Source organism: Topomyia yanbarensis, chromosome 1 (assembly GCF_030247195.1).
Source record: "Topomyia yanbarensis strain Yona2022 chromosome 1, ASM3024719v1, whole genome shotgun sequence".
NCBI lineage: Eukaryota > Metazoa > Arthropoda > Insecta > Diptera > Culicidae > Topomyia > Topomyia yanbarensis.
This window is the reverse complement of record NC_080670.1, coordinates 56,656,558-56,669,931: the sequence shown is the minus strand read 5'-3', so window position 1 is coordinate 56,669,931 and position 13,374 is coordinate 56,656,558. Positions and strand designations below refer to the sequence as shown.

The 13,374-nt window shown below is 39.9% G+C and overlaps 3 protein-coding genes across 4 annotated transcripts in view; 2 read left to right on the top strand and 1 right to left on the bottom strand.

The window, feature by feature from the left end:
• Window positions 1-620: 620 nt before the first annotated feature.
• LOC131677673 (kelch-like ECH-associated protein 1B) overlaps window positions 621-13,374 on the top strand; it is a 74,559-nt gene continuing 61,805 nt past the window's right edge. Inside the window, exon 1 of the mRNA XM_058957613.1 lies at window positions 621-872. The gene's annotated coding sequence lies outside the window, so the exon portion shown is untranslated. The remainder of the gene's footprint in view (window positions 873-13,374) is intronic.
• On the top strand, window positions 2,135-5,276 carry LOC131695554 (uncharacterized protein K02A2.6-like). Its single transcript, XM_058984083.1, has 4 exons — window positions 2,135-2,273; window positions 2,676-2,933; window positions 3,012-3,353; window positions 5,218-5,276. The coding sequence occupies exons 1-4, from the start codon at window positions 2,135-2,137 to the stop codon at window positions 5,274-5,276; spliced, it is 798 nt and encodes a 265-aa protein (XP_058840066.1).
• On the bottom strand, window positions 8,550-10,821 carry LOC131677674 (transmembrane and ubiquitin-like domain-containing protein 2). Of its 2 annotated transcripts, none has more exons than XM_058957616.1 (4): window positions 10,634-10,821; window positions 10,091-10,426; window positions 9,385-9,916; window positions 8,550-9,328 (listed from the first exon to the last, which is right to left on the bottom strand). In XM_058957616.1, the coding sequence occupies exons 2-4, from the start codon at window positions 10,311-10,313 to the stop codon at window positions 8,863-8,865; spliced, it is 1,221 nt and encodes a 406-aa protein (XP_058813599.1). In that variant the 5' UTR covers window positions 10,314-10,426; window positions 10,634-10,821; the 3' UTR covers window positions 8,550-8,862. The 2 variants fall into 2 exon arrangements, with proteins under 2 accessions (XP_058813599.1, XP_058813601.1); XM_058957618.1 differs by having other exon boundaries at window positions 10,097-10,426.

The following is a 13,374-nucleotide window of genomic DNA, read 5'->3' as shown; positions in this document are numbered from 1 at the left end:
CTTAATGACGCAGCATCAGTCTTTTTGTTTCCAGGTATGAGCTTCTGTAACTCGGCTTGGATATCGGATATGCATGATGAGCGAATCGTTTGTAGCCGTTCAATAAAGCCAGTCGAAGTTCTTTCACTGTCGTTGGCTTCTCGTAGTTCAAAATAGCCGGCGGAGGACGTACACCATCGTTGTTGAAGAGATATCGTTAGAATTCCACTTCCCATTTGGCAAACACGCATTTATCTAAATTTATGACAAGTCCATGTTGTCGCAGGCGATCGAATACTATCCGCCAATGTTCCAGATGTTCTGCAAAAGATTTAGAAGCGATGCCGATATCACCTATGAATACAACAAAATGTAGATCACCTAGAATTTTGTGCATATAACGTTGGAATGTTTGGCTTGCGTTACATAACCCAAATTGCATGCGCTTGAACTCAAACAATCCAGACGATGACCACTGTTTTTGGTATGTCTACTTCTTTTACCACAACTGTTATGTATTGTCGAATGACCCAGTAATAAGCGAGTACCACAGTGTACGCAAGTATGCGTGAGGATACGATGAAGTAAATAAATATAATACAGACGGTTGCTGGGCGATCGTCCTCAGTTTAGTGTACACCATCAAAACATACGCGTGTTATTGATTAAAGAGATCTGTCTCTCAGTTTACATAGTTTACTGTGGCGACGAGGTGAAAATATATTAAAAAAAAAAATTTAAGTGAAAGTGATTGCAAAAAAAAAAGAATTTAAAAGTGTTTTTCGCTGCTGACAGCGGGCGGCTGAAAGGAGTGAACAGCAAGGGAGCAAGTGATTTGCTGTGGAATAAGTGCCGGTAAAAATAGGTGTGATATTGCACACGGCAAAGGAAAGGTAAATCGAAATCTGGGCCAGCGTATACGGCTATTGACCGTTGTTGCGCCAATAACACGTTCTTTCGCAAAATTTATGTGCTTGTGAACGATTTTAATCACCATTTTGTGACGGTAGCGTCAGTGTTTTTTTGGTGGCGGTGATTGTGTATTTCGTTCTTTTCTTTCCTTTTAGGCTTTGGTGTTCATTCTGTTGTGCTTGGTGTTGGTAGAGTTCTCATTCAGTGAGATCCCAACATAATTTCGGACAGTTCAGCGCAGTGCTGCCAGTTTTACTGCAGTTCTGCTGACTTGAGTCGTGCGAAAAGTTTTTCGAATATTGTGTCGGGCTGAAATTTTCGGCAGAATTCCATACTTTTTGTTCATTGAGACGGGTGTCGAGTACGGTAAGGTACCATATACGGGACGGTGAGCGAAATAAATAAAAGCATATTTTGTTTTATTTTTTATTTTTGCGCTTGAATTGTTTTATTTAGCACATTCGATATGGCTGAAGGTAGCAATGGTAAGGCCAATGTGTTGATTGGCACGATTGAACCGTATGTGGTTGGTACTTCGTTCACCAATTATTCTGAACGGTTGGAATATTTGTTCCAAGTGAACGGGATTGACGATCCGGTGAAACAAAAAGCGCTCTTTGTCACGTTGAGTGGACCGGCAATTTACGAGGAGCTTAAACTGTTGTATCCTTCAAAGGATGACCTTAAAAATGTTGGTTACGGTGATATTTCGCAAAAGTTGCGTGAGCGTTTTGACAAGGTCGATTCAGGCTTGATTCAGCGCTATAAATTTTATAACCGTGTGCAAGGACCAAACGAGAAGGCAGAGGATTTCGTGCTAGCTGTAAAATTACAGGCCGAATTCTGCGCGTTTGGCGAATTTCGCTAAACTGCCATCCGAGATAAACTTGTGATGGGAGTTTTCGATAAATCTTTGCAGGAAAAGCTACTGAATGAGGAAAACCCTAGTTTGGCAACGGTTGAAAGATTTATTGTGAACTGGGAGTTGGCTGGGTCACGGGCTCGAATGATCGGCGATTGACAAGGCGGCCAAGTAGCTTCGGTAAAGCAACGTTTGGGTCGAAAAGAAACGTTCGACAGAAAGGTCAGCCGTGACAAGAGCAGGAGTCGTAGTCGCAGTGCTGTTTATAAACGGCAAAGGCGGAGCAGGAGTGGTGAGTTTCGACGAGCTGGACGGTATGCGGATAAAAAGTGCGATTTTTGCGGAATTAAGGGTCACATCAAGCGCACTTGTTTCAAGCGCATGCGACAGGAGCGGAATTCGATAAAGTTTGTTGGTGATGACAAGAAAAAAGATTTGAGTTATGGCGATGAGAAAATCGGCGAACTTTTCAACCGTTTGCGAGCTGATTTGGACAATCCTGAGAGCGATAGCGATTCAGGTGATTTTTTATGTATGAAAGTGTCGTCCATGAATAAAATAAGCGAACCATGCTTTTTGAAGTTACTTGTTCAAGACAAACTGGTTAAAATGGAGGATGACTGCGGTTCGGCTGTTTCTGTTATTGGTTCTATTTTATATGAGAAATTGTTTGACTTGCCATTACAGAAAACTAACAGGGAATTGGTGGTGGTGAATGGTTCGACGCTGAATATATTAGGAAAACTTGACGTTATGGTTCGTTTTAGGACCATTGAACTTGAATTGCCATTGTTTGTATTGGAGTGTAATTATGACTTTGTGCCATTAATGGGACGTAGATGGCTTGACGTATTCTACCCGGATTGGAAAGAATATTTTACAGGGGTTTCTCAGATTAACAATTTACATTTACCAAATCTAGCTGAGAATTTTTTGCTGGAAATAAAGCAAAAGTATTCTCAAGTATTTTCAAAGGATCTTACCTCGCCAATCATTGGTTTTGAGGCGGATCTTGTATCGAAGGACAATACTCCTATTTTTAAACGAGCGTATGAAGTTCCATTCAGACTTAGGGAGAAAGTTATTGAGTATTTAGGAAAATTGGAAAAGGAAAATGTTATCACTCCTATTAAAACAAGTGAGTGGGCTTCTCCCGTCGTCGTTGTTCCCAAAAAGGATGGTGAGATTAGGTTGGTAATAGATTGTAAGGCGTCCATCAATAAATTAATTATTCCCAAAAGCTATCCTGTACCTTTAGCGCAGGATATTTTCGCAGATTTAGCGGGTTGTAAAGTTTTCTGTGCCCTTGATTTGGAAGGAGCGTATACTCAACTTATGCTGTCAGAAAAATCCAGGAAGTTTGTGGTTATCAACACGATCAAGGGACTTTACACTTACAACAGGTTGCCTCAAGGAGCTTCATCGAGTGCGGCGATTTTTCAACAGGTGATGGACCAGGTGCTGGCTGGATTGAAACATATACGCTGCTATTTGGATGATGTACTCATAGCTGGAAAAGATTTAGACGACTGTCGTAAGAAAGTTTCTGCCGTTTTAGATAGGTTAGCTCAGGCAAACATTAAGGTGAATTGGAGTAAATGTAAGTTTTTCGTGTCATCTTTACCTTATCTAGGCCATATTATTTCGGAGAATGGGTTGCTTCCTTGTCCTGATAAACTAGCTACAATTAGAGAGGCTACAGTACCAAGGAATGTGACGGAGTTGAAGTCGTTTTTAGGGCTCGTAAATTATTATGGAAAGTTTGTTCCCCACTTGTCTTCGAAGATTAGTTGTTTGTATAGGCTTTTGAAGAAGGACGTGAAGTTCGTGTGGGATGAGAATAATGACAAGGCTTTTGTTAGGTGTAAAAATGAGCTACTTAATGCTAATATTCTAGAGTTTTACGACCCTATCCAACCAATAGTAGTTGTTTCGGACGCTTCAGGTTATGGTCTAGGAGGAGTGATTGCACATGAGGTAAAGGGTGTGGAAAAACCTATCTTCTTTACTTCTTTCTCTTTGAATAAAGCTCAAATGAAGTATCCAATACTTCATTTAGAGGCTTTAGCATTGGTCTGCACTGTGAAGAAGTTTCACAAGTTTTTATATGGTCAGAGGTTTGTTGTTTATACTGATCACAAGCCTTTGGTTGGAATTTTCGGGAAAGCAGGGAAAAATGCTATCTTTGTAACCAGATTACAAAGATATATTTTGGAAATGGCTATTTATGATTTCGACATTATATATAGGCCGTCTGAAAAGATGGGAAACGCTGATTTCTGTACGCGGTTTGAATCAGGCAGTTGAATCAGGCAGTTGAATCAGGCAGTTCCAGCACAGTTTGACAGAGAAACTGTCAAAAGTATTAATTTTAGCCAGGAATTTCCTGTAGATTTTTCTCAAGTTGCCAACGAGACTAGAGCCGACGAATTTTTACAAGTTGTTAAGTTTATGCAGAATGGTTGGTCAGAGAGAATAGACAAACGTTATGCACACATTTTCTCAAATCGTGTTGATTTGGAAATTGTCGGGGATTGTTTGTTATTTCAGGACAGGGTGTTGATTCCAAATTCCATGCATAGCGGGATTTTGAAATTATTACACGCCAATCATTCTGGAGTTGTGAAAATGAAACAATTAGCTCGTCGGGCAGTATTTTGGTTTGGAATTAACTCAGACATTGAAAAATATGTCGGTGATTGCGAATCTTGCAGGAGAATGGCTGTTGTTCCCAAACCAAAAGTAATTTCTGCGTGGATCCCTACCAAAAGACCATTTAGCAGAATTCATGCCGATTTCTTCCATTTTGAGCACAGAACATTTCTGTTGGTTATTGATAGCCATTCAAAGTGGATCGAGATTGAATGGATGAAACATGGAACTGATGCTGGGTTTTAAAGAAATTTGTTGGGGTATTTGCTAGATTTGGATTGCCAGATGTAGTGGTTACTGACGGCGGTCCTCCGTTTAATTCTTGCGATTTTATAACCTTTTTAGAAAGGCAAGGAATCAAGGTGTTAAAAAGCCCTCCTTATAATCCTCCCAGTAATGGACAGGCAGAGCGATCTGTCAGGATTGTTAAGGATGTTCTCAAACGTTTTATGCTAGAGCCTACAATCAAAAGATTAGACATTGATGATCAAATTAATTTGTTTCTGATCAACTACAGAAATACTTGTTTGTCGTCAGATGGCAAATTCCCATCAGAGAGCATATTTTCTTACAAACCCAAAATGTTAATCGATTTGTTGAACCCCAAGTCTCATTACAAACAGCAATTAGCTGAACCACCACCACCAAGTGATAAACCGATACCAAAGATTTTTGAGCAGATTCAACCTAGTGAACCTGTAGATAAGTTGACGATGGACGATGTGATTTATTACAAAAATCACAAATCCCAGGATTTCGCAAGATGGCTGAAGGCTCAATTCATAAAAAAATTATCGAAAAATTTATTCCAGATTGTGATTGGAAACATTCGGCTCACAGCTCATCGAAACCAGCTAAAGGTGCCAAGTAAGACGATGGCTAAGGCGCGTGGAATTTTATTTCCTTCCGCTAGCACGGTCGTTACTGAAAACAATAGCGATAGTAAAAGCGCCAGTCGAAAGCGAGATTTTCGCGGTACGACGAGCGATGATGAGGAGGATGTTTTCCGAGGATTTCCGGAGAGGATCATCAAACGTAGAAGACTTTTCGAGTCATCGAGTGATAAACGAAGAAAAATTCAAACTCCTACTCTAAGGAGGTCGAACAGATTGAGAAGAGCGAATACGGAAAAGAATTTTATTTGTATTAAATTCTATTGCTATTGAATTTTATTATATTTTGTAAATAATTGAAAAAAAATGAAATAACCATTGAAAATTAAAATGAATTTATAAACATAAAAGGGGTAAGGATTGATATGTATTGTCGAATGACCCAGTAATAAGCGAGTACCACAGTGTACGCAAGTATGCGTGAGGATACGATGAAGTAAATAAATATAATACAGACGGTTGCTGGGCGATCGTCCTCAGTTTAGTGTACACCATCAAAACATACGCGTGTTATTGATTAAAGAGATCTGTCCCTCAGTTTACATAGTTTACAACAACCTGGTGGTACGCGGTGGTTTTGAGGACGCAGTGTAATAGACTTGCCCAGCTGCTGCTCGAAGGTCTGTGAGTGACGTCACTTCGTGCTGAAGCATATTTCGAAAGGCATAGTGATTTCACGGTACTGTTGGAGCAAGCGGTCATCATACCTTCAGAAGACTTTAGGCCGGATTGACCGTCTATTAGCTGATGGCTTTTTAAATCACCGAGAATTCCAAAAAAAATTTCGAAAAAATCGGCTCCAACAACGTTACTTCGACGATGAGAAAGTTCCAGGTAAAATTCCGTCGCAATCCAAGATCAACGGACAATTTTGTTCCGAATGTCCGAATTTGACTTCCGTTGGCTGCGCGCAGGTGCGGCTTACTGTCGCATGTCGCTGAGGTCATGGTATCCTAGCAGCTGATTGAACCGGTCTTGATATAGAGCGAAACGTGCGATTAAACGGTCATTCACGGTTTTGTATTTTTCATCGACAGGAGGATTAGCCGGTAGCGGCCGTCCGGCGAAAATAATGACGAATAAGAAGAAGGAAGCGTTGAAAAGCTGTTCGACAATATAAGGATGGAACGAGTTTGCATGACGCCTGCCGTAAATATCACTGCCCCCATACCTTGATTCACCGAACCCTCAAGATGGAGTACGTCATCTGTCGGAAGAAGACTTGGTCCTCCGAGTACACGTGAAAACGCAGTGCCGGTGGATGACGAAGAACTATCGCAGGACAGCGTTCGTGCTGGACGGCGAAAGTTACTACGCTCTCGAAGACTTACATTCCAGGAAATGACAGCTACTATTCCAGCGACAAGTCGGCCACACCCCCGAAGTAATATATAAGTTTAAGCATAAATTTGAAAAAGTTTTGCTGTACATCACCAAATCGGACAGAGGGATTTCAAAGCCGTGGTTCAAGTCGAGCAGTCTGGCCATCAATCAACAAGTTTACCAGGAGGAGTATCTTGAGAAAATTCTTCTGCCGTTCTTAAAGGAGCATTATGCGGATGGGAAGTACGTCTTCTGGCCGACCAAGGCGTCTTCCAATTACGCCAAGAAGACGCTTGAGTATATTTAGCAGAAAAAGATACCGTACGTGCCGAAAGAAAGGAACCCGACCAACTTGCCCCAGTGCCCAGTGTTTCGGCTCCCTCAGTGCCCTAGTGTACAGAAATAATTGGCGGGTCAATGATACGAAGCAGTTGACCACCAGGATCTGGAATTGTATCCGGAAGATGGACGTCAGTGCTGTCCAGTGAGAGCATCGCGACTAAGTTGCGTCGTACGGCTGACGGGGGCCCCTTTTCCAATACTCATTGACGTTTTTTGAAGAATAAACGTTTTTGATAAAAAATACTGAAATCGCTGAATATTTTTTTTTAATTTTTTAACTATGTTCGCGCGCACTGTGGTTCTTCGGATACTTGGACTTAACAAAAAACTGAAAACTTCACTGCGCGAACAGAAACGCGTAAAGAAAACGTGTATTTTCGTGGACTGTATATTTGATACTAAGCTATATTTCTCTGACCTACATTTGATCAGCTGACCAGCGACCGGCGAACGATCGTGCCAAAAAGGCCTATTGCTTCGTGTCTACCTGCATCAGATGGATGAGATAGACCGAAGAACGCTACGCGCTAGAACGGGAATAAACCATTCTCCGCTTTGTCGGAGTTGTAGGGTGGTTGTCAAAATTAAGTTTCCCTAATTTTTCTTCTTGCTTCAACAAACTACATGACTGAAAAAATTCTCATTTTTTATTGAACACCCGTGCTACATTATTCAACGTCCACGCTTTGTGACCGTATATATTCGGTCATAAAGCGTTGAGGTATGTACTAATCGGCCGAATGAAGAATGGCGGAGATGCGTGAATCACGAGCTGTACCAAGCAGAGCTTAAAAAATTGATATCCTTGCATGAATTTGAAAGAAAACGAAATTCAATGCGATGAATGAAATGTTTGGTTCGTTTCCTTCGTCATTCGTTCTCCCGACACATCGCGTTCAGCTTCGGACATGTTCGGTTTCCGAGGCAAGCTGAATTTTGTTTCTATTCTACCTACGAGAGGGATTTTTCAACAAAAGTGCACCAGATATAGATTACGCAGTTCGCTTATGTTCGAAAATGCAAAAGATGCCAACTTTTGCCTTCAAACTGTCTCCATAATATCAAATGAATGTATTGGTTGGTGAAGGAATTTTCATTCCCTCTGTTCTCAAGCATTCAATTCTGCATGAAATTTCAGTCAGTTGGAAAGTGTATGAATGAGGGAGGCGTTGAAACCTAATTGTCGGTTTCGGTAAATGCATGCAGAAATAGGTAACAGATTTTGAAATTTCCTAGCACTGATACCAAGTGTATGTTCAAAAAGCTGATGAAGTACGTAATAGCAGTAGACTGGCCTCGGAACGCGAATGCCGAAAAGGGACTACATAAACTCTAAAACTGGAAGTGGTTATCGACATCGGGGCAGACCCCGTATTCACTGGTTGTGTGCAATTACGCACAAGCAGACTGGTGATTAGCGCCCAAAAGTTCAACATGCTAACAGATACAACGGTTAATGCCCATTGGTTGCAGAAATTGGTGTTTCAGACTCCCCGGTTGCGCACTGATAAATAACGATAACAACAATAACCGTGTTCCACTCTATGTTCCTTAGGTTTCGGATTCAACATCAAACATTTAATGACTAACCATTGTAGCGTAGATAATTTATGTTCCTTTTTCAGTAATTCCATAATAAAAACGATAATGTGTTGGATCTAGAAAGGTACTTGCAAATTTGGGGGTTACATCTTACAGAAGGGAAAGCACGACACGCTTAACTGTGAGGTCAACTTCAAACAAAGGGTTGGTCTTTGCTCAGTTGAAATCGATACTCACCAGTTTCATACTACCAGTCTATGCATAATTGCTCCACGTACCTATATAGGGATTCCATTAGAACATGAAACAGTTATGCTTAGAATGGTAGCATACACTTTTACTTAATTCAGCAGAAGTCTAGTTAGTCGTATGACTATCGGTAAGAATGATCGTCGGCATCATTATTAGAAAAATGGTAGTCGTGACGATCAAGCCAATCGTAGAGTTTAGGTTGAACAGGTGGCCGTAGTGAAACCGGCAGTACCAACAATAAGAGATGGTTGCCGACAGAATGAACGTTCCGATATAGATGAAGTATGTTCCATAGCGTGTTCGGTTGTCGCGATCATTATTTCCAAATCCTAGACCTCTCGAAATGCTACCACCAACATCGCTGATTCCTATGTCTGCCGGAGGACTAGAACCCGATCCGTTTGCATCGTTACCACTAAGCTGTGGTTTTGGATTGTGAATCAAACAGTGCACGACGCAGTTGTCGAATAAGCCACATGCGGCTAAAGTTTTCGAGTCCGGTTGTAACACGTGCCCGTTGAAAACCAGTCGTACAAGCTTCTTCGCTGTCAGTTCAAGTGTAAAATTGCGTCTAAGAACAGAGCAAGCATTAGAAAACAATTCACATGTCTAATCTATTTTACAAACTTTTTGAATTCTCCAACTCCTTCGTTAAGATCACCTTCTACCAACTTGGAATCGTCGTTCAAGTATTTCAACTTTATTCTGATTTGCTTCGCCTGCAGCTTCTCCTTTGTTGGTCGAGTCTCGTTACGCTCCCCAACCCTTCCATCGTCAGGGTAACTGACTTCTTGCTGGCCACTGTGGGCGTTTGTCCGCTGTCGGAGACCCACCTCATCCGTAGATGTCGATGAACTTGGTCTTACCGTCGACGGCACAGACGACGGCGAATTATAATCATCTAGATCACGATCCATTTGTCGAATTATTTCCTCCGGACCGGTGTCAATTTCATCCAAACTGCTACGACCACCCGGAGCCGAAGTACTAGGATAGGTTTCCGAGTCGCTTATGTCCAATCCTGTGGCCGATTCCGACGCTTCCGTTAGGATTGATTGTGTTATGTTGTCGATCGACGATGCGATACTATCGTTCTCCAGGTCAAGTTCCTCTGTTTCGGTCACGTTGGAGATGTTGGACTGTTGTGATGAACTTCGAACTGTGGCGTCGATAGAATATTTTGGAAATTAAAATATAAAATACGATTCAAACATCTAGAATTGTAGGGTTATACATCAAGGCGCAAAAAAAACCAAGACCAGTATTACAATTTATCAAAATCTCATAAAACCTAAAAATTCTACAAAGAATCTGAACGTCAGAAAGTGCCTACACTCACGTATGTTGATGGTGACCGGCTGTTGGGTGATGCGGTTTAATCGCCGCAAATTGTTTTCGATTATTAGAACGGCGGCTTGTGAATTGGGACTGGTTCGATCCTCTCGCACGTATGTCGAGCGCCAAGCAAAGTAAACGACAATCAGAGCCAAAAATCCCAGCGTCCACTGGTTGATAAATTCGTCCGAATCTTCAAAAAACGGCAACATGTTCCACATATATCCGTAGGTAGGTCGATTGGTGCTCTGCCGAGCTCCAAGGCAGCAGCAGGTAGCTTTACTCTATTTATTCGTCACGGTTCACTTGAAAGGTGTCACCTTGTAGGAGCATTCTGTCGATGCGAGCGGGTGCGTGTAACGACATGGAAAAAGGAAAGGACACATTCTGTTGGACATTTTGAATTATTCAAACAACGATTTGCTCCCATTAGCTTGTAGTGGGACGAATTGCAGTATTGGCAAAACAATATAAGCATTTTGAAAACATCCCATGGAAACTAGTCAGCTGAATTTACACCTCGGAATAAAAACCTACTTACATAAGCTTGTAGTTTAAGTAAATGGCACCTGCAACTGGCACGAATTTGGTTAGACTAATCAAAACATAAGTTCGAATTAGTAAACACACGATTAATCGTTTTGATATTTTTTCTGGAGGATCACGAAATTTTATGTACAATATTTTTTCCTTTTTTGTAATGACGTGCTACCAGTGACGTTTCGCCTATATTACGAATGTCAGTGTAAAATAAAATGAGCGAGAATTGTCAGTAACTGTTCTGTAAAACGTTTGGTAGCAAGACTGAGAGAAATTAGAATCCGTCTTGGTTGGTAGCACGTCGAATTGAAAAATATAGTGGTCTTAATTAGAGTTCCTATATATAGAGTTAGGCGGACACAAAAGCCGGAAAACTGGCAGCTCTTATTGCAGGAAGAAAACACTAGCAACCCATGCAAATGTTCAAGCTCTAGCTTAATGATTTCATTGTCGTCGTGAGTACGAACTTTACATGTACGAATAGAAAACCAATTCGAAGATCTGATGATATGATTTCATACTTGTGCGAATATCTCTTTGTGTTACAAAAAAATCTTGATCTTCTCGTTTCTCTACACTCGATAACACAAGAAAAGATTAAAATAATTATGACCATAATTACAATACCTTTTCCATATACATCCAAAGAGAACATGTTATGTGACGTCATGCTCGATTGGCTCCGCCATTTGACGTGTTCAATTGGCTCCGCTCAGTGTCTCCGCCTAATTATGAATATAGTAACTATAGTCTTAATAAGAATTTTGGTGAATAACGGGTAAAAAAGCGCCTCGGCACCAACAAAAAGACAATATTTTCAAGAATCAAATCAAATTTGTAAACGATAACAAGAAAAGTAACATTATTGCCGGTCTAAAGTCGGTAATAGATGTGTCAATACTTTTCCTTAGCCGAAAATTTCGCTAAACCTTTTCAAATGACCTGCTACTTTTTGTAAAAATTGATCGACGTTTTGCCAGTAGACTCATTGTATTAGGCCGTGCACGCTGATAAAGTCGACATAAATTTGACTTTTACTGTGAGCCGTGTTTACCAACATTGCTTCACAGCTAAATGGCAGCGTTGGTAAACACGGCTCACAGTAAAAGTCAAAGTTATGTCGACTTTGTTAGCGTGCACAGCCTACACTGAGAAAAAACCATAGTATCTGTGACCCGACTTTCGTGGTTGTTTTAACTATTTGCCGAAATAGCAGTAATGACCATGATGTCGATAATACTAAACTACTGTATCGTAAAAAATACTAGGAAAATCTTTTACTGCTTAACTATGCTGTTGTTATTTATGACAATTGGAACATGCTCACTCCAACAATATTGATCATCTAAAAACTGACAATGGAATAGTCTAAATAACTATTAAAAATAAGGTAAAAATGAAAATATGAACATGGTAAACATCTTGAATATAACCAATGCCATTGTTATAACTACTTTTCGTTTGATTGTTCTCTGCACAATATATTAATAACTCATGAACACTAAATATATAGTTGTTACAAGAATGTAGAGGTTGAAATAACTATTTACACCGTTTATTTGGCTTTATTTTACATGACCCTTGTAGTAAGCACCTTTTGCGTATAGTATACTTTGTATTACTACCGACCATTGTCAATGTTTGCGTTCCCATTATGTATTCTATTAAAGTGCATTATGCGGCCATTAAAGTGAGAAATTGTATACATAACATACGAGTGTGCTCTTCGGCGTGCGTTTTGTTTTCATTTGTTAACTACAGAGTTTTTAATAGTAGAGTTACGTAAAGACCAATCATTGGTCTTTTTTAAATTTTGGCAACCTTTTATTTTTAGTTAAATTTCAAATGACTTCACCCGAACGCTTCAGTTAGAAGTTAACTTTGCGCATTTAAAAATTTAAAATTAAGTGTTTAGTTTTATTTTGTAAAAATCAGTACGATAAATAACATCGTATAAAGAATTTAAGCTTTTTCCGGTTCTCAACTGATCCGCAACTAAGAACGAAATGCATTGATTTTTGCCGCCTGCCGTCTGATTGGGATGTGACAAAAAACAATCGAATACATCATTGAATTTTTTCTCATAATTATAATCACATAATAACGATACTCCCCACGCATTCGAGCATTGTTATTCTTCGTGTCCGATAGGAAGACGTTTTGAGTGTTCAATAGGTAGATTTACTTCAGTCTTTGCGCAACTGTTCTTTATAAACTGTGGTTAACTATTGCAAGAATATTATTACCGTTATATTACGGTAAGGCCTCATAAGCCATCGTATGATCGAGTCCCAGCCAGGAAGAATATTTAGTGGCTAAACATAAGCACTTGCCTTACTAATATAGTCTGTACCAAGTCATTGCACACTAAAAATCAGTTTCAAAATCTTACGAAACAGAAGATCATGTTCCGCAACGGAATATAATACCGCAAGTTTGCATTGCTTATTAATATTGCACTAGGTGAGTAAATAATTCAATTTTATTTAATAAATGGACCACGACGTCCTAAAATCATAAATTTTTCGATTTTTTAGTTGTGCGTGAAGGCAGAAAAAAGGAGATTAAGATGTGTTTTCAGAGATTATCATCAACTATAATTGTTTAAAAAAAAATTATATGTTATCAATAAACTTGGAGACGCTTGAAAAATTTCCAATTTACTGAAACTCGCATTAATCCACCCTTACACAACAACGATATCTCTTTTAAAATGACTAGGAAACAAATGTTATAAACAGG